This window comes from Giraffa tippelskirchi, chromosome 3 (genome assembly GCF_054371585.1).
Source record: "Giraffa tippelskirchi isolate mGirTip1 chromosome 3, T2T-mGirTip1v1.2.pri, whole genome shotgun sequence".
Classification (NCBI taxonomy): domain Eukaryota; kingdom Metazoa; phylum Chordata; class Mammalia; order Artiodactyla; family Giraffidae; genus Giraffa; species Giraffa tippelskirchi.
The window spans coordinates 174,566,088-174,587,433 of record NC_137277.1 but is presented as its reverse complement, the minus strand read 5'-3'; the positions used below and the strand labels follow the sequence as shown (position 1 = coordinate 174,587,433).

The 21,346-nt window shown below is 41.9% G+C and overlaps 1 protein-coding gene across 1 annotated transcript in view; it reads left to right on the top strand.

Annotated features, from left to right (window-relative positions):
- The window catches only part of DNER (delta/notch like EGF repeat containing), a 372,135-nt gene that overhangs the window by 127,820 nt on the left and 222,969 nt on the right, over nucleotides 1-21,346 (top strand). Inside the window, exon 2 of the mRNA XM_081585417.1 lies at nucleotides 19,459-19,767. Coding sequence (XP_081441543.1) covers nucleotides 19,459-19,767 — 309 coding nt within the window. The remainder of the gene's footprint in view (nucleotides 1-19,458; nucleotides 19,768-21,346) is intronic.

The window sequence follows — 21,346 nt, the reverse complement described above, 5'->3', positions numbered from 1 at the left end:
AATGTCCATAGAAGAGTCATTCTGCATCTGTCTTGCAACTTGATTTTTTTTTCACTCACTATCGTGTTTTTTTTCCATGATTGTCAGATGTAACTCTAGTTCATTTATTTAAATTTATATTCAGTTTAATATATTCATATTTTATCTTACTCTAGAGATTCTTTTAGACTTCGATGTCATGAAAATAGTCTCCTATATTTTCATCTAGAACAGGAATCAGCAAATCTTTCAGCAGAGAGCTGGAGAGTAAATTTTTAGGTTTTGCTGCCCACATTTTCTCTGTTGCAACTACTCAACTCTATGCAAGCACCCATGGGCAATATGTAAACTAGTGAGAACAACTGTGTCCCAATAAAACTTTTGTACAAAAATCAGATAATGGGCCAGATTTGGTCTGTGAGCTGTAGTTTATAGATCCCTGATATAAAAGTTTTTAGGTTATATATTTTGGCATTCTATTATCAATCCATCTGGAATTCATTTTTATATGGATATATATGGCATGAGTTACATATTTATTTTAGCTACAGGGATCAGCAGTTATTTGAGCACCAGTTACTAGATACTTTATCCTTCCTGCACTGATTTTTAATGCCTTTCCTGTTATATAATACGTTCCTTTATATGCTAAGTTTCTGCTCTCTTTTCTGATGCACTGTTTAATTTGTCTATCTTTGTATCAGTACTATACTCTTACAATGATTACAGACATCCTTATTTTTTTCAAATTATCTTGGAAATCCTTGGTCCTTTCATCTCCAATTTAAGTTTTTAAATCAATTTGACAAATTAGGGGAAAAAAGACATAGGGTTTGAGTTGGAATTGTGTGTTTTGACCTAGATTAATGTTTTGGTTTTTTTTTTTTTGATGTACTACATAGCTTTTGCGATCTTAGTTGTCCAAACAGGGATTGAACTTGGATTGAAGGCAGTGAAAATGTGGAGTCCTAACCGGTGGTCCTCAAGGGAATTCCCTACATTAGTATTCTTACATATTAGCTGATGACTATGGACAAGTATTATAATTCTCCAAGCCTGGCGTATATGCAGATTATTCTGTTTACTTGGTAGAGTTATAGTGAAAATGAAATGAGTTAAAACATGCCATCCAACCATCTCACCCTCTGTCACCCCTTTCTCTTCCTGACCTCAATCTTTCCCAGCATCAGGGTCTTTTCCAATGAGTTGGCTCTTCACACCAGGTGGCCAAAGTGTTGGAGCTTCAGCTTCAGCATCAGTCTTTTCAGTGAATATTCAGGGTTGATTTCCTTTTGGATTGACTGGTGTGATCTCCTTGCAGGTCAAGGGACTCTCAAGAGTCTTCTCCAGCACCACAATTTGAAAGTATCATTTCTTCAGCTCTCAGCCTTGTTTATTTTCCAGCTCTCACATGTGTACATGACTACTAGAAAAACCATAACTTTGACTCTGTGGACCTTCATCAGCAAAGTGATGTCTCTGCTTTTTAATATGCTGTCTAGATTTGTCATAGTTTTCCTTCCAAAGAACAAGTGTCTTTTAATTTCATGGCTGCAGTCACCGTCTGCCGTGATTTTGGAGCCCAAGAAAATAATATCTGTCACTGCTTCCACTTTTTTCCCATCTACATGAAGTGATGGGACCAGATGACTTGTTCTTTGTGTTTTGTGTGTTGAGTTTTAGGCCAGGCTTTTCATTCTTCTCTTTCACCCTCATCAAGAGGCTCTTTAGTTCCTGAAATTAGGGTGGTATCATCTGTATATCTGAGGTTGTAGATATTTCTTCTAGCAATCTTTATTTCGGTTTGAGCTTCATCCAGCTTGGCATTTTGCATGATGTACCCAGCATATAAATTAAACAAGCAGGGTGACAATATACAGCCTTAATGTACTCCTTTTCAATTTTGAACAAGTCCGTTTTTCCATGTCTGGTTCTAACTATTGCTTCTTGATCTGCATAATGGTTTCTCAGGACCAATTAAGGTGGCTTAGTATTCCAATCTTTTTAAGAATTTTCCACAGTTTGTTGTGATCCACACAGTGAATGCTGAATATTCATTGGAAGGACTGATGCTGAAGCCGAAGCACCAATCCTTTGGCTACCTGATGCGAAGAGCGACTCATTGCAAAAGACCCTGATACTGGGTAAGATTAGGAGGAGAAGGGGATGACAGAGGATGAGATGGTTGGATTGCAGCACCCATTCAATGGACAGCAGTTTGAGCAAACTCTGGGAGATGGTGAAGGACAGAGAAGCCAGGTGTGCTGCAGTCCACGGGGTCACAAAGAGTCAGACACAACTGAGCGACTGAACCACAGCACAGTCAAAGACTTTAGCATAGTAGTAGATTTTTTCCCCTGGAATTCCTTTGCTTTCTCTATGATCCAATGACTGTTGGCAATTTGATGTCTGGTTCCTCTGCCTTTTCTAAACCCAGCTTGTATATCTGGAAGTTCTCAGTTCATGTACTGCTGAAGCCCAGCTTGGAGTATTTTGAGCATTACCTTGCTAGCATATGAAAACAGTGCAGTTGTGCTGCAGTTTGAACATTCTTTGGCATTTGGGAATAAGCATCAATTTTATCCTAAGATATATAAATGTATGTTCATGCAGTAGGGGAAAGGATTCTGTTGAATCTTACCTGTAGTTCTACATGCTGATGGAGTTTGTTTCCTTGTGCAACTGTAATTTTGGATGTGAGCTCATTATAGTATGTGTCAGTGTGTGCACATGTGTGTGTGAGTGAGTCTTGTGCTCTGTTGTTGTGCAAGTGTCACTCCATCACTCTGCTGGTTCTGATCAAGTTTTTCAACGTGCATTTCTTGGCTTAGGATTCCATATCAAGGGGCTGTTGTCAATTTCATGGGATATTTGTATGGAAGGTTTTGGCTACTTCTGGACAACTATTTTTTCATCCCCAAACCCTGAAGCTATGTCAGGTTTTCAACTGTTTCCCCTGTGGGATCTCCAGATCACTAGCCTTTTTTTTAAGCAGGCAGGGTGACCCTAAGAGGCTTCCCATTTGGACGCAGGTATAGCTCCGCTGTGTCTCCTGGGCTCAAGGCCACGTTTCCATCCCTGTGTGATTTCTAGAGTTCAACTCCCCAGTCCCTAGGTCTTATTCCAGGTCCATAACCCCTGTGGTCAATGAACAGCTAACGGCTCTGGTTTCGAGTCCTCTTCTCTTATCATTTCCTCTTCTCTTCCCTCAAGAGATACTTGAGGGTTCCCCTTCTCCCCTGCCTCCTTTTAAAGTTCACCCTTGAATTAAACTATTTTATATATTATCTAAAATTATTAAATGTTTTTAGCCAGAGAATGGTCTGCCCATCAGTTTAATCTGATACAATAAAAGTCCTGAGTAATGAAAATTCCATCAATTAAGCTTTTATTTTCTGTGTGCCTGTATTACATATGCCAGAAAAATCATGGTGTCTATAATCTTTATGCAGTAACTTAATTCACATGGTCCAACTTGGAAAGCATTATTAAATGTGATTGGTTTCATCAACATAGTAGAACAGTTCAGAAGATGCTCTGTGCTCAAAAATGAGTTTGCTGAAAACCCCTTAATTCTCATGGTTATGCCTACTGACTATTTTTCCAGTTGGGTTTTTCTACCCTTCTAATTTCATAACTTAATTGGAAATGCTAAATATTTGTGTTTTGAAAGAGATCGTTTGTATGAATTGAGTGTCTTTGAAACTACAGCATGTCTGTCGTATTGCTTCTATAGACATAACTATACAGGTGTCAGCTCTCTACTGATTTAAGGTTTATCTTGTCATGGTTGAGAAAACTACTCTGTATCTTAAAGACAATGCCCTGAAATGCACTTTGAATGTTCTCTCTTCTGTTTCCAGGTAAAACAGTCCCGTGTTCACAGGGCTGCACAGTTAAGGTGGCGGCAGCTTTCTATCCTTGTCCTCCCCTCCTGCCCTCACAGCTCAGTCGGTAAATAATCTGCCTGCAATGCAGGAGACCCGAGTTCGATTCCTGGGTTGGGAAGCTCTCCTGCAGAAGGAAATGGCAAGCCACTCCAGTATTCTCGCCTGGAGAATCCCATGGACAGAGGATCCTGGCAGGCTACAGTCCATGGGGTCGCAAGAGTTGGACACGACTTAGCGAATAAACCGCTGCTGCCCCTCCTGCCCTAACTCCCAGGTTGCAGACACTCCAGTCTCTATTCCTCACTTTCTTCTTCTCTGGACATCACAATTCATGGCTGTTTCTGATTGACAGGGCTTCCATGGATGACCTCATTCACTCTCAGCCTTGTTCTATCCTTTTTTTAGCTTTCTTTTGTCTTTCATGTTTAAGACCCTCTCAGCTTCCTCATGGAAAAACAATTGGCCTGTTAGCAGATGTTAGCCAATCAGAGAGCTTCTTTCCAACCGTGTCCTAAGATGACTAATCTGAGCATGCATGCTCTTTGGGGGGTATTTGGCTTTTGTGAATTTAAAAACAATTGCTAATGGATATCTAGGGACGTCCCTTGGACTGCAAGGGGATCACATCAATCAATCCTAAAGGAAATCAACCCTGAATATTCATTGGAAGGACTGATGCTGAAGTTCCAACACTTTGACCGTCTTTGCGAAGAGCCGACTCTTTGGAAGGCTCTGATGGTGGGAAAGGCAGGAGACAAAAGGAGAAAGGGATGGCAGAGGATGGGATGGTTAGATAACATCACTGACTCAATGGACATGAATTTTAGCAAACTCTGGGAGATAGTGAAGGACAGGGGAGACTGGTGTGCTGCAGTCTGTGGGGTCGCACAGTCGGACATAACGTAGCAGCTGAACAACAATCTAGGCCTTGCTGTTGGTGGCTTGAATTTCATCTTTTTTTCTTCCTAGCTTTCTTTCTTAGTGAAGATCTCTGTATGAAGGCTGCTCATTCTAGAAGGCTTTTGTGTGTGTGCCAAGTCGCTTCAGTCATGTCCCACTCTTTTTGACCCCATGGGCTGTAGCCCACTAGGCTCCTTTATTCGTGATATTCTCCAGGCAAGAATACTGGAGTGGGTTGCCGTTTCCCCCTCCAGGGCATCTTCCCTATCCAGGAATTGAAGCTGAGTCTCTTATGTCTTCTGCATTGGTAGGCGGGTTCTTTATCATTAGCGCCATAAGGCTTACCTCCAGGTGAATGAAGTTGGACAAAAGACTTGAGATTTATCCTCAGGGCCACTGACCCTTGTCCTCATCTCTGGAGCAGATGGCTATTACAATCAGAGCAGCTATTTCCACTTAAGTTTAGAAAAACTGAAAACAGAGCAGAGGGAATTTTTGTGCCTGCAGAGAGTAAAGCACACATCAGTGTAGTCAGGAGGCCGGGCAGGTAGGCAAGCATACAGAGCACTTTAGAGCTTAGAGCGAGAGCCAAGGTGACCCTGGTTTCACAGCAGGAATAAGTTCTCCCCCAAGTTTTCTTAAGGATCCTGGGCTCTCAAGCCTGGCAGATACGGGATACCCCTGGATGGAAAAGACTGTGCATGAAGAATGGACAAAATGAAAGCAAGGTCCTCTCTGTTTCAGTAGATATTTAGGGAATACTCACTATGTGCCTGGTTTTGCAGCTCCTTGCTACCCCACAGAAGTGTCATTTGTCATTTACACCTAATTTAAATAATAAAGAAATCAACACATGTTAATATTTGGAGACTACTTTGGGGCTCCCAACGAAAGTAAAAGGATCTTTTTTTTCAACTCTGAATAGACCTTTAATGACTGGGGTGTGGTTGGACCAAAAGGTTGAATGGTTTAGGGCACTGGAAGGCTCTTTTGAAAGAGGGAGACTGACTCGAGTCCCCAGTCTGGTATAATACGTGTCATTGTCTTCCCAAGGTTTCCAGGATGGCAACCAAACCCATTGGATTAACAGAGGGGGCTGTATTTGGGCTCTTGCTGACGTCCCTGTGGCTTCTGCATGGCTGCTGTGTGGCTGGAGCAACTTCATGGAATCCGTGTGCTGCTCCATAATCTAGGAGGAAAGTCAAGAAGGAACATTGAGTTTACTTTTGGGCAAAGGCAGGCTGGTGCCATCATCTTTGCCAGCAGCTTCTGGGATCTTTCAGGAAGGGGAATGCTCAGTTCAGTTCAGTCGCTTGGTTTTTGCGACCCCGTGGACTGCAGCACTCCAGGGTTCCCTGTCCATCACCGACTCTCGGAGCTTACTCAAACTCATGGTCATTGAGTCGGTGATGCCATCCAATCATTTCATGAATGCTGGGTCCAGGAAATTCTCAAAATAGGAGTGCAGTTCCTAAAACTCATACAATGTTGTAAATCAGCTCACTTTAATAAAAAAGTCAGAAAAGGAAAAAAAAAAAAAATGAGGGGTTCAGCTGACACTGCTCTCGGCAGGATGGTATTTACTAGGGTCTTCTGCCAAAGGCAGTTACCTGTCCATCTCAGGAAACACTGAGGATGTGTGTCTCAGGTTGTGACACTGGTTAGAAAGTTGGCAGGTGGCAAAGATATTTCTTATAACAATTTAAAAAGGGGACATAAACAAAATGTGCTTCTTTCACTTGATGGGTGGGAAATGTCAACCAGAAAAGTGTAGTCTCACACACTTGTGGAGAGTTCCACCCCTGACTTTAATGAACTGGTTCCTCTCTGGATAAAAGTCACCTTCTCCCATATATTGTCTCACTGACAGTGTGACCTGTCTAGGTTACGTCCTTGAGGCCCCTCACCTTGGCTCTCTGCTGTGGGAACGTCACATGCTATGCTCTCTCTGAATTTATCTGGGTAGAACAGCTCCATTTGTTTGTATTCTTGGGGTTTAGACTTTGCTCTTCTGTGCATTCCAGAAACTTGGTCAGCTTGTGGTTCATCCAGCAGACACATTCCTAGAAGTTTTCCTGGGGGCTGTTTGCCAGAATAAATGCCAATGAAAATCGGACGTGTCATATAGTTCTTCACCTTGCCCGAATGGGTTGCAGAATCCTATGGGCTCCACACTCCTGGGCATGCCTTCAGGCGTCTCACATTTTATGTGTGCAGAATTTGATGTTGAGGAGAACCATGAACCCGGGCCTCTGGACAGGCGTCTTCTCTCTCTAAGCTGGGTGGGCTCAGTTCATATTCTTTCTAAGGTCCGATGAGCTGGGTTTGGGGTCTGTTTAACCTGAAGCCCTTCACAGCTGACTGGAGCCAGGTCCCCTCTCTCCCACGGTGTCCTGAGTGTCTTCCTTCCTCTTTCTGACTCACTGGAAGGTGGCCTCTGACCCCTCGAGCTGCCCAAACTGCCCTTGTCACGTGGCCAGTGTCAAATCCAGGGTCCACTTTCCAGTAATCATGTTACCCTCCCCTCGTGGCCTCTGGTTGTCAGCCATACTCTCCTTCTTAAACTCACTCACTGACCTGATGAGATAAAATAAGAGGCTCTGGAATATGGGAAAGTGAATGTGAAAGTCTCTCAGTCGTGTCTGACTCTTTGCGACCCCATGGACTATACGGTCCATGGAATTCCTCAGGCCAGAATACTGGAGTGGGTAGCCTTTCCCTTATCCAGGATATGTGGGAAAGAGTTACAATTTGGAGTTGCTCAGTCTTGGGTTCAAATCTCTTCTCTGACATCTACTATGTGTGACTTTGGACCAGCTGCTTAACCGTTCTGAGCCTTAGCTCCCTGGATAAAATGAGGATGGGATCTGTTTCATTGGATTGTTAAGAGCAAATGAATTGAGACATACATGCGTGCATGCTAAGTCACTTCAGTCATGTCCGACTCTTTGTGACCCTATGGACTGTAGCTCACCAGGCTCTTCTGTCCATGGGATTCTCCAGGCAAGGATACTGAAGTTTGAACCTGCATCTCTTATATCTTCTGCATTGGCAGGTGAGTTCTTTATCATTAGCTCTATCTGGGAAGCTTGAGACATACATGGGCCCTCAACAAATTTTAATTCTTTTGCTTATAACCTCTTTTTCTTTTCTGTGCTCATGGTTCCCTGTCTCCTTCAGTGGACCCTTCCCAACCTCTCTGAGGCTCCCCCTCAATGATCGTGTGTGTGTGCAGGGTTCCCCTGTCCTCCTCCCCAATGTACTGGTAATTGGGAACACCAACTCATCCCTTCCCCATGAGCCCCAGATATTACTGACAATCTCTTAAGGACACCCCTATTTGATGTCTCTTACACACCCAAATATCTTTCTTTCCTAAACCAAAAACCATGGCTCCCTGTTCCTTCGTAAACTAGTTCTTCTTTCGGAAACCTGAATTTCAATGAGTGACCCTACCCTTTACCTGCTTGTCCAGGCCAGAATCCCAGGTATTCCCCTACACAGCCCCTTTCTTCTCTCACCTGTCACCCCCAATCAGTTAGCCTCCAATCCTATGGATTCTCCAGCTCACCTTCACGTTTCCAACTATGCTGACCCAGCCCTAGACATGATGACTCACATCCCTTCTCAGCTGGCTGGTGATAGTGGTTTCCTGATACATTCTTGTGTCTCCAGGTTGACCTCCTCAAATACATCATCCCATTCTTGCTAGAGGGATTTTTCTAAAAGATTTCATCTCTCCTATCCCTGCTTAAAATTCATGATCGATTTGCCTTCAGAACCAAAGTCCACATGCTACCAACTGTTCATCATCCTTTTGAGCAGAATCTGCTTTTAAAACTCCTTGGCAGACCGGTGATGTGTCCTCCAGTTATGCAGAACCATCTGTAGCTCTCCCCTTACCCCACTCATTTACCACCTCAGGGACTTTGTACTTGTTCTTTCTGGCAGGAAGCACCATTCTTGTTCTTCTTTCCTTGGCTAGCTCCTCTTTGACCCTGGACACTTCACATGGGAAGACTTCCTAGAGTTCCTTAGGGAGTTCACTGCCCTATTCTCTGTTTTTCATAGCACACTGTCTGCATATCTCATGTGTGTATGTTTAGATTGCAATCCTCTATCTACCTATCTGTCATCTATCCAGTTGCATGTATTTGTGTATGTGTGTGTGTGTGTGTTAGTTGCTCAGTCCTGTCTGACTCTTTGTAACCCCATGGGGTGTAGCCTGCCAGGCTCCTCTGTCCATTAGATTCTCCAGGCAAGAATACTGGAGTGGCTTGCCATTTCCTTCTCCAGGGAATCTTCCCGACCCAGGGATCAAACCTAGACCTCCTACATTGCAGGCAGATTCTTTACCATCTGAGCCACCAGGAAAGCCTGTATGTATTTAATTAATTAATGTAACTTATTTAGAAATATTTGAGAAACTTTTTAAGTTAGAAAAATTTTAAATTGAAGTATAATTAATCTATATTAGTTTCAGATCACTTGCAATTTATCTTTGTATCTGTTGTGATGGGGGAGCTAAGCTTAATTTTTTCTCTCATATGGTTATCAGTTTATTGAAAAGACTATATTTATCATACTATTCTAGTCCAGTAATGAAGTGTTCATATGGTTATTCTGTTTCTTGATTCTCTGTTCTATTGTCCTAATTACTATAATGTTAAAGTTTCTGAGGAGGGAGAGCAATCCCTCCTCCATTGTTCTTATTTAGGACTGTCTGGGCTATTTAGGGACATTTTACAGAAGAACAAAGAAACACCATTGTGACTTTTGTTGTAGTTGCATTGAATCTGTAGGTCACTGGGGAAAATTGGAATCATTGTAAAAATGAGTATTCTGGTCCCTAACTAGATTCTCCATTTATATATACCGTCTTTAATTTCTCTAGATACAACCTCATTATTTTATAGCTTTCTGTTGAGGCCATGTACTTCTTCAGCTTGATTTATTCCTAGGGATTTAAAAAATATTGTAGACCACACTTTTCAGAAGATTTTATTTTTTTCTGTTTCCGATACACGGAGATGCAATTGTTCTTTTTTAAATTTTTTTTTAATGTTGACCTTGTATCTAGCAAACCTGATGAAGTTCCATATTCTAATAACTTACCTGTATGCATAATCACATAGTCTGTGCATCATGACACTTTTGTTCCTATTCAGTCTTTATAACTTCTTTTTACTCTTGCTTCCTTGCACTGGCTAGGACCTTGAAAGTGATGTTCACTGGAAGTGGTGAAAGCAGATTTCTTCTTTTGATCTCAATTTCAGAGAGAAACTTTACAACATTTCACTGATAACTATTACGCTCTGAAGGGTTTTTTGGTATTGATAGATACTCTTTATCAGAATAAAGAAGCTCTCCTCTATTCCTAGTTTTATAACTGTCTTCACTGTAAATGGATGTTGAATTTAATAAAATGGTTTTCCTGCATTGGTTGAGATGATTATATGATCTTCATAGGCTATTTAATTCCCATTTTGCTGCAGGCTCCTTTTCGTGAATAGGAAAGGAGGTAAAAGTTGACATAGTTCCTGTATTCGTGACATTGTTGTTTTGTCAAAAGAGTTTGCTTGGATGTCTGAGTGTCTCTGATGAGAGAGGGAACAAGAATATATGCGCTGGAATTGTTCTGTGAGTTTCTGATTCAAGAAAATCATCTCCAAATGGTTAAAAGAAAAAAAAGACAAGAAGCATTTCACTGAGACTGGTGTGCCTATGGCAATAAATGCAGCCGAATGTTATCCTTTAGAATGTAGTTGAATATGGACACCAAGTGACAAAGGGTTTGCCAAGTTTTTGAAGAATAGTTATTTAATTTTGATATATCTGCAAGGAACAGGGATTAAAGATTCATCAGTATGAGTATTGACTGTGTGTGTTACCTGGACTACAGCAAAGGGAGTGCAATTTCAAGGAAATTTCCCAAAGTATCAGGTTTTAAAGAGATTCCATAGAAAAGTTGGAAAGTAATTAGATAGGTAGTGGTTTATTTTTAATGGACTCGTTTCATGTCAAAAGTCTGAATCTGCTTGTAATTTCCTTTCAGCTTACTTATAGATGTGACTCAACCTGCATGCAAAAACCAGGACAGGCTGATTTTAAGAAAGTGACTCTGAACTGGGGGTAGAAATGGGCTACCCAGATCAGTCCGGGAATAATTTTTCAAGTAATTTAGAGTTCCTAATACAGAAGTAAAGCAATATCAGAGCACGTGGGAATTGTTTCCTTAGTGTATTTCACTAAGATACATGGGCTTCCCAGGTGGCTCAGTGGTAAAGAACCCACCTGCCAATGTAGGAGACTCAGGTTCGATCCCTGGACCAGGAAGATCTCCTGGAGAAGGAAATGGAAACCCACTCCAGTATTCTTGCTGGGGAAATCCCATGGACAGAGGAGCCTGGTGGGGTAGCAAAGAGTCAGACAAGACTGAGCAACTGAGCACGCGCGCGTGAGCACACACACACACACACACACACATACACACACTAAGATATATAGTTCTTGCTTCATTAAAGTGAATGAGCATTTTTGTTATTTGGATTTGGGAAAAAAAATTCACGGGATGCATTTCTTGGCCAAGACTACTACTGGCATAAGCATTATAATGGTTTTTTTTCACACATTTTTACTCTTAGTGGGTAAGCAGTTGGTGTTGGAATATAGTTGAGATCTTTATTGAAGAAAGTGGGAAAAATTCATTTTTAAGACAAAAATACTATGACAGTTGGACCCCAACAATGTTCGTTTGTCTTTCAGCATGAAGATGACATTTCTAACCAGTGCAATTTCTATTTTGGGTGGAGAAACGTGATATGAAGAACTGAAAGGACATCTGGGTGTAGCAGTGTGTACCTGTCTGTACGGCCGAGTCCCTTTGCTGTCCACCTGAAATTTTCGCAACATTGTTAATCAGCTATTTTTGTTGTGGTCTAGTCACTAAGTCGTGTCTGACTCTTTTATGACCCCATGGACTGAGCCCACCAGGCCCCTCTGTCTATGGGTTCTCCCAGGGAAGGCTATTGGAGTGGGATGCCATTTCCTTCTCCAGGGGATCTTCCCGACCCAGGGATTGAACCCAAGTCTCCTGCACTGGCAGGCGGATTCTTCACCACTGAGCCACCAGGGAAGCCCTGTTAATCAGCTATCCTCCAGTATAAAATAAAAAGTAAAGGAAAAAAAAAGAACATCTGATCCCTTCTCTACCTTAAGCTGTATTGTGAAAGGTCCCTCTGTGATTGAATCTCATAGTGCATGCCACTGCACTAAAGGGAGTTGGGTATGGAGAAACAATTAGATGGAATTGCTAGCAACTTTATCATGGCCCTATTCAAGCTTGTCTTCTTCTCTGAGGTCTTCCTAGAGGAGCCCACCTATTTGTTTTCTTCCTTTTGTGAATCCTCAGATTCATCTTTTCTGGGTCAGGGATTGGCAAACTCCAGGCCAAGATAATAAATATTGTATAGACTTTGTGGGCCAGATTCTGTCAATGTTGTGCAAAAGCAGTAAAACATGAACAGATGGCCGTGGCCGTGCTCCAATAAAACTTTATTTACAGAAACAAACTGGCTCTAGCCTGTGGTTGTAATTTGCCAACCCCTGGTTTACACAGACAAATTCTGAATTTTGGTTTTGGGACTAGTGCTCCAGCATCATCTGGGGAGTGCTGGAAGAAAGGTTTCTAGGCCTCAACCTCAGTGTTTCAGTCACAGCTTGGGGTGGGGCTATCTGTATTTTATAACATCCCTTAGTGGATTCTGCTGCTCAAATTCCTAAAACAATGGTCCCTCCTACTTTCAAAAGTTTGTTTTTGTACTTAAACAAAGAGTTGTTGTTGTTTAGTGGCTAAGTCGTGTCTGGCTCTTTTGCAACCCCATGGACTATATATATAGCTCACCAGTCTCCTCTGTCCATGGGATTTTCCAGGCAAGAATACTGGAGTGGGTTGCCATTTCCTTCTCCAGGGGATCTTCCTGGCCCAGGGATTGAACCTGTGTCTCCTGCACTGGCAGGCAGATTCTTTGCCACTGAGCCACCTACCAATTAACAAACACATAATATTATGTTTAAAAATAATGTAAAAATGGCATAAATTCTTTGCAAATCATTCAGAACATTGCTTATTTCTTTGTCCTTTTTACCGAGGTGTTTCTCTCTAATTGATGTCTAAGAATTTGTATTATGAAAGGCTTAGTCCTATGTAGTAGGTTGTACATATTTTCCCGTATTGTTGCCTTTTGATTTCATTTATGGAGTCTCATGGATGTTCAAAGCATATTGATGGAATGAAATGCTTCAATATGTTCCTTTAAGACAGTGGTTCTCAATTGGAGGTGGTTTCCCCCCAGAAGACAGTGGCAATGTCTGGAGATTTTTTTGGTGTTCACAGCTGTCATTGGTGGTGGGAGGGTCTTGCTGGCATCTAGTAAGTAGAGATGAGAGATGCTGTCCAACATCCTACAATATACAGGGCAGCCTCCACAGCAAGGAATTACCCAGCCCGAAGAGCCACTAGTGTACAAGTTGAAAAATCCTGCTTTAAGGCTTTTGTTTTTGCTCCTTACTTATTAAGGCATCTCTTCTTCCAGCAGTACTAACATCTGTATCAAAATCTGTATTAAAAGTTCCTTAATTGATTCTGTTGCTCAAATTACAAAAACTCTGGCCCATTTTACTTGCAGAAATTCCCTCTCAGTTCTTTCCATTCTGTGCCTACCCTCCTATCTAAGTGCACTGAGGCCGCCGTGTCCCCCACCCACCCAGGTAACCTGCCCCAACTGCCTGGGCCGTGTTGTGTGTTCCACCAGTGTTTGTAGGTTCTCCTCCTCAAACACCCTTTCCATGGCCCAGATGACTCTGCCAACTGAGTGTGGGTATAAATGAGGGAGGGAGGTGACCCCAGGGTGCTCTGTGCTCCTCCGGACCCTCTGAGAACAGCTGGAGCAGATCTTGACATGTCCCACCCCAGACCCTGGATGCTGGAGGAATGTGTGCCCAGGGCAGGCAAGGGACTTGCCCAAACCGCTTGGCCACCTGTACACCGGGTGTACAGGTGCCAGGACGCTGGGTGCTCAGCTGGTTCCATTTTTCACTAGAACATTCCTTTCTGCTGTGTCTTTTATGAGAGCTGCCATTGCCATCTAAGAGACTGGCTCATTTCAGACTTGCAATTATCAAGCCCATTCTCTCTTTCAGTCTTAGGAACTTTTTTTTTTTTTTTTAATATGTCTTTTAAAAAAATATTTTCTTCTTTTTTTAAAATACGTATGTTCCCTCCCCCTTGAACCTCCCACCTACCTCCTACCCCATCCCTACTCTAGGTTGTCACAGAGCACCAGGCTGAGCTCCCTGTGTTATACAGCAACTTCTCATTAGTTACCTAGTTTACACATGAGGATGTATATATTTCAATGCTACTCTCTCAATTTGTCCCACCCTCTCCTGCCCGTGCTGTGTCCCTAGGTCTGTTCTCTATGTCTGCGTCTCTATTTCTTCCCATTTTTAGATTCATCAGTACTGTTTTTCTTGATTCCATATATATGCGTTAATATGCCGTATTTGTTTTTCTCTTTCTGACTTACTTCACTCTGTATAACAGGCTCTAGGTTCATCCACCTCACTAGAACGGTCAGTTTTAGCAACTTTAGCTCAATAAAACACATGATCATAATGGTTGACATGCATACACACAGGGCATTAGTTGAAATTAGACGGCTCAAGGCACGTCTCTGTTGACCTGTCTGACCCGTCTGTTGGACTGAGTTCTTTGGAGGCTGGAACGAGGCTTTCTTCATCCTCTTGACCTCTCTTCTAGGCACCCTACCTGGCACATCATAGAGGCTGGATAAACATCACTTGAATTACTGACCAATGCATTGAGTTTTCTGTAAAAGCACAGGAGAAGTAGGAAGGAGGCCCATCAAACTAAACTTTAGTTTAGTTTAGTGTCTTTAGGCACTTTAGTGTCTAAACTAGTATGGAAGGATTACCAGTGAGGTGGTTATGTGACTCCGTCACCCCCTGCCCCCGCCCCCATCACCAAGTAACACAGACGAAGATGTTCATATGTGGCACTTTGCAGTGACTCTGGTAGCTTTGATGTTCTTGTATTTAATGATTCTGTAAGTGGGCCTTTTTTATACCTGTTTTAAGTTTGACCTTTCATCTTTCTGTTTGTATGCTGCAGAGGGCACTGGAATTGCCAAAAATACGGGCAGCAGACAATTTAAGGAAAGAAAGCAGGTCACTGCTAAAGTGTCACATGAGATGGCCTTCATATCACCTGGGGCTGGCAGGCACCTCCTCTCTGGCCTGGCCTCCACCTTACCCTGTCCACACCCCAGAAGTGCTCTTGATTGTAGCATATATTATCTGACATAGGTGAAAAGATGAAAATAAAATGTGAATAGTGTTAGATTAGTTCCATGATGTGAAAAAATTTGGCTTAAAGAGATGAATTAATCAGATGAAAAGAACACACAGTATTTAATACATGAGCTTACAAGCTCATGTAAGCAGAAAACCATTAACCCATGAGTTTTCTGTTTACTCTCTCTACTGATATTACAGTGTCTTTATCCCTTTTCCCCATGATTAGAAGCTAGAGGGTATCACCTGTTAAATTTTGAGTAGTCCCAAAGTCAGGTCTGTTAATTATGATATCTTGGCAGTTTGGTTATTTTCTGCTTATGTTTCAAATATAATGGATTCAAGGGCAGTAGTGACATCTATAATAGGACTTTTCCCCTGTGAGATAAAATACACATAACAAACTAAAAAAAAAAAACAAAACACTGAATGAGCTGTGTACAGAAAAACAGGACTTACAATAAATATTTATGGTGCCAAGATTTTGCTTAAATGTTAATGATTGCACTTTATCTTGTATTTGTTGTCAGGCAATTGACTTTTTAAAGTGAAACTAGTCTGAAGTGTTAGAGGATGGAAAATCAAGTAGTTGGCATTGTTAGTGAAGCCACTAGCAGAAAGCCAAAGAAGTAGCATAAATATGACACAATTATTTTAAAGAAGGGATCAATGACCTCCCAATGCATTTAACACTCTGCTTTGTATTCAGTGCATATGTGTACGTGTGTGCACCATCATAGGAGTCACTGTTTTGAGTCTCTTTAGAAATCTATACAATTAACAGTTTAATTTTTAGCTTCTGTCCTCTTTTCTTTACTAAGAGCATTTCTCCTGGCCTTCTACATTGTTGTTGCTGTTGTTCGGTCACTAGGTTGTGTCCAACTCTTTGTGACCCCATGAACTGCAGCACACCAGGCTTCCCCGTCCTTCACTGTCTCCCGGAGTTTGCTGAAACTCATGTCCATCAAGTCGGTGATGCCATCCAGCCATCTCATCCTCTGTCGCCTCCTTCTCCTCCTGCCTTCAATCTTTCCCAACATCAGGGTCTTTTCCAATGAGTTGGCTCTTCACATTAGGTGGCCAAAGTATTGGAGCTTCAACTTCAGCATCAGTCCTTCCAGTGAATATTCAGGTCTTCTACATGAGTCATTCCTTACTGAATCCCATATGCTATTCTTGCTTTCCTCTCATCTATGAAGCCCAGACAGCAGCACTTAGATGGTATTGTTTATCCTCAGCGTGTTTTTTTTTTTCAGCTCTTTATTCCCTCACCTGGTGGGGTTGCTTCCTGGGCCTGGTGAACTGGGGGCGTGCCCTTCCCACCCAGCTCTCCCCACCAGTACCCACTCTCATACTGCCCACGAAGGGACAGCTGTACGCAGTGACCCACCTAGACAGTCTGTGAGAACTCTTGGTCTCCAGAAGTGGGCTATGATGATGAGACAGGAGCCCTGGGGCCTCTCTGACCATCAGACAGGTGGTCTTTGTCTTAGTGATGTCATTCCCTAAGCCGCACCACGGAGATTTGCACTTCCAGAACCGATTTCTTTGTAGCGATCTCTACCTTTTAAAAAATTATTTGAATGTATTTCTGTGTTTTTAGGCATGTGTTAAAAGTCTTAATTTCTGAGTAGGTCAACCTCTGACCTTGCTTTAAGAGTTGGTGTCAGAAACCTGGTTTACATGCCCACTTTATCCCAGCGAATTAAATTCCTCTTCCTTCTTGAGATCATACCCACTCCAGGAAGCCTTCCTAAAAATAAATCCAAAGCACAGGCACATATCAGGACTAAAGGAGCAATTCAGTCTGTTCCTCATCACCCGTTGCTTTTCAGAAACCAAGTCATCTGTCTTTTCAACGCTTTTTAAAAGGAAACCCCACCACATTTTCCGTTTTTGTCAACATGCTGGGAACAGAGCTGTGAACACGGCAGATAAGTCCAGGCACTGTGGGAGAAAAAAAAAGGGATTACTTTAGATTTTCCAGTGAGGGAAGGCTTCTTAGAGGAGGTAACAGTTGAGCAGAGAACTCTGTGAAAGAGGGTCGTTGCCGTTGTTCAGTTGCTAAGTTGTATCCGACTCTTTGCAAAATGAAGCAAAGAGCCATGCAAAGTCTGAGAGAAAAGCATTTCAGGTGCAGGCCCAGCAGGTGCAAAGGCCCTGGGGTAGGAATGACCTTGACATAATCCAAGGACAGAAAAAAGAAAAGAAAAGGTGAAGGGGTTGAGTGTAAAGGAGGAGGGTAGTGTGGGGGGAGAGATAGCACCAGGAGTGGGGGGGGCAGATTAGGGAGGGCTTTGTCTTCCCTGGAAGGAGTCTGGATTTTACTTTGAGTTGATAAAGGTTGTAAATATGTTAAAATATTTACACTTTAAATATTTTCTTCAGATACCCACCTGTCTACTTTTATCTGAGATTCTGTGAAGCTTTTTCCAAGTGAGAGCACAGAATTAACAGTGTGGTATTTTGGGAGCTGTTTTATTCAGTCCAAAATCCCTTAATCTTCCTAAAGGAGTTTGCTGGAAATTGTGTGACAAGGGTAATTAGCAGAGTGAGTAGCTGTTTTTCCAGGCAGAATTCTATCCGTGTATGTTAAAGTATGAACTCATTTCAGCAGGAGAAATTGAAGGTCCCGTTTTTCTGTAGTCTCTTATTCACTCAGTTCTATTCTATTATCAGCCCTGAGAAGCCAGGGGTACATCAGTTAGAAGTCTAATTTTCTGTTATCATAGAAGCAAATAACAATTGAATTAGCTCCCCGTGAACATGCCTCAACCCTTGGGCTGCCTGGAGAGAAGCACTGTTACGTTGTTTCATTTCATATTGTTTTTGTAGCATCTCTAAGTAATAACAAATCCAAGTCAAAGGTCAGCAAGGAACTCAGGGATAAACACTTTTCTTAGAACAGGAACATAATTTAAAGATATGCAGTTAAATTTTTATCTTGCATTTCCAGCCGGGTCACATATCTCCGTAATCACCCTTTCAAATAATGAGGTTAAAAACTTGCATCAATCCCACTGCTGGGCATACACACGGAAGAAACCAGAATTGAAAGAGACGCGTGTACCCCAATGTTCATCGCAGCACTGTTTACAATAGCCAGGACATGGAAGCAACCTAGATGTCCATCAGCAGACGAATGGATAAGGAAGCTCTGGTACATATACACAATGGAATATTACTCAGCCATTAAAAAAATACATTTGAATCGGTTCTACTGAGATGGATGAAACTGGAGCCCATTATACAGAGTGAAGTAAGCCAGAAAGAAAAACAACAATACAGTATACTAATGCATATATATGGAATTTGAAAGATGGTAACGATAACCCTATATGCGAGACAGAATAAGAGACACAGATGCATAGAACAATTTTATGGACTCTGAGGGAGAAGGTGAGGGTGGGACGTTCTGGGAGAATAGCATTGAAACATGTATATTATCATATGTGAAACAGAACACCATTCCATGTTCGATGCATGAGACAAAGGCTCAGGGCCGGGGCAATGGGATGACCCAGAGGGATGGGATGGGGAGGGAGGTGGGTGGGGGGTCCAGGAAGGGGAACACATGTAAACTCATGGCTGATTCATGTCAATGTATGGCAAAAACTATTACAATATTGTAAAGTAATTAGCCCCCAACTAAAATAAATAAATTTATTAAAAAAAAAAAACAAAAAAACATGCATCAGACTCTGCTTAATAGAAGTCACCACCATGCTTCCTTCTAACCTGCAGTTGTCATGCCAGCTGATCAGTTTGGAAGCCTTTAATTAAATATCACCTTAAAAAGAATTGTTCATCAGGTAGGAAGTCGGAAGACATAGGTAAGTGCATCTGTAGAGGCGATAAACTGGGCAGTCATTTCTCATAAGGAGACCTTACAATGGTTCAGGATGTGGAAGAAGAGATTTAAATTAAGATTCCTGTATCTGTTGACCTGCAGCTAAAAAGATCGAAGTTAGTATATTCCTAACGAATCTCCGTTTTAACTATTTTCGCCTTAGAAAATTTCTCTAAATAAGTGTTCCTGAAATCAACTTTATTTAGGGCCTTGGATTAGGGGAGGCTCTTTTTCACTAACTACATGCTTCTTTGTTAGACATCTGTTTTCTGTGGAAGAGTTAGTGTTGGGATTAGCTTGGGAGATGCCCCCCAGCCCTCAACAGCACAAATAGTTAAAAATGTATATTCCACAGGAATAACATTTCTTTTAGAGCAGCAGCTCTGAGTCACGGAACTCATTTCCCAGCAAAGGCACCACGTTCCTTATGAAGGAATAATTGACCCATTTATGGTCTCGTTTCAGCTTGTTGCGGATCCTTGCGCCAGCAACCCGTGTCACCATGGCAACTGCAGCAGCAGCAGCAGCAGCAGCAGCGATGGCTACCTCTGCATTTGCAATGAAGGCTACGAAGGTCCAAACTGTGAACAGGCACTTTCCAGCTTCCCCGCCTCTGGCTGGACCGAGTCCACGGCCCCCAGGCAGCTTCAGCCTGTCCCCGTCACCCAGGAGCCCGAGATAATGCTGCCGCCCTCTCAGGCAACCATCACCCTGCCGACGTGGCAGCCGAAAACGGGCCAGAAAGTTGTAGAAATGAAATGGGATCAAGTGGAGGTGAGAACATTAAGTGAACATGTCTTTATGTAAGAAACCAGTACAGTTAAAATCATTCCAGTGGTTCTAATATCAGCAATAAAAATCGAAAGCCTTGAAGTTACACATTGAACAAAAGATGCCATACTTCTTTCCTGTCTGCCTTTCCGTGTAGGAAATCTCTCTTGGTTGTGTAAATAAGACATGCCAATTATTACTGTTTTATGAGCATAAGAAGAGAAAATGAGGAATAAAATGAATGAAATCATTTATCTCACCTTTATGTGAGATAATCTTAGATTTGGGACAGGCAGCTCAATGAAGAGTATTATCAATGAACATATTATAGACCTTCAATTACTGACCTAATTTTCCTCCATGGAATTTCATGCTTTATTTTTAGTTTGTTATTGTTTAGGTTCTATTGTTGGTAGCTTGCAGCACTTCAGTGGGATTTAGAAAAAAAACGTATTATTGAGTTTTAAAATATGTTGGCAGTGTATTTAAGAATGAAATTTCCAAGTTTGATTCATTTTGGCGACAGCAGATTCTGTTCACTGAGTCTTGTCTGCTCTGGGTTTGGCTTATCGTACCTTCAAGCCCATCAGAAGTCTCACGCTGAGGATTTTCCAGCAGACCTTTAAAAGTTGACATAAAATATAAGTTGGCTAGCTAGAAGAATTGAAGTTGGACAAACGGAAGTAGTGGGTTTAAGTTAACATCCATAAAGTGCAATTCCATTTCATATAGTATTCCTTATCAGTATAGACATTCCTTATCAGTATAGACATTCCTTATCAGTATAGACATTCCTTATCAGTATAGACATTCCTTATCAGTATAGACCTGTAGTTGTACGTTATGACAGGCTTTTAGCTTACCTGAAAAAAAAAGCCCACATAGATCTTTGTATAGCATCTTTAGAGCCAAAGAATATGTCCAGAAATTTTGATTATGGTTATAAAAGAGTAAGGCAGCATTTCTTGTTTTATGTTCCTAGGTAATTCTAACCAGTTGACCCACTTTTTTTTTCATTGCCACACAATTTGTGAAGGCCCATTCAGGCTGAAGGGCAGTGTTTTTATGCTGCCTAAAAAACTGTGGACTTGTTCTGATTTCAAACTTACAGTTGAGGCTTTGAAGTTAGGACTTTAATACCTATTGGCTGAATGACTCACTTCTTGAATGTGAACTAGGTTTGGTCCTATTATCAAGGAACTGTCCCTTAAAGAAAATTTCTCCCCAGCCAACCATTAAAATCTGTATTTAAAGACATGCTCTCCTGAGGTTGGTAAGTGTGAAAAAGACATACCTCACCTTCCTGTCATGCTGTTATCTCTTAGGCCATTCAATAAGCAAGTTACAAGTGCCAGAGGAACATGTGAATATATTTCTGGACAATAAGTTGTGCATGCTGGGAGTGGGATCAAAGTGCTGACCATTTCTGTATTGTCCTCTCTTAATTCAGTGATGACGAATGCTTTTAATACCCTTTTATTCCAACTCTCTGGGGATGAGCACAGATCACAGCATGAGGAATAAATGAATGAAAGGGTCAGAAGCCCGTCACTGGACACGGCTCAAATATTAGCAATATGCT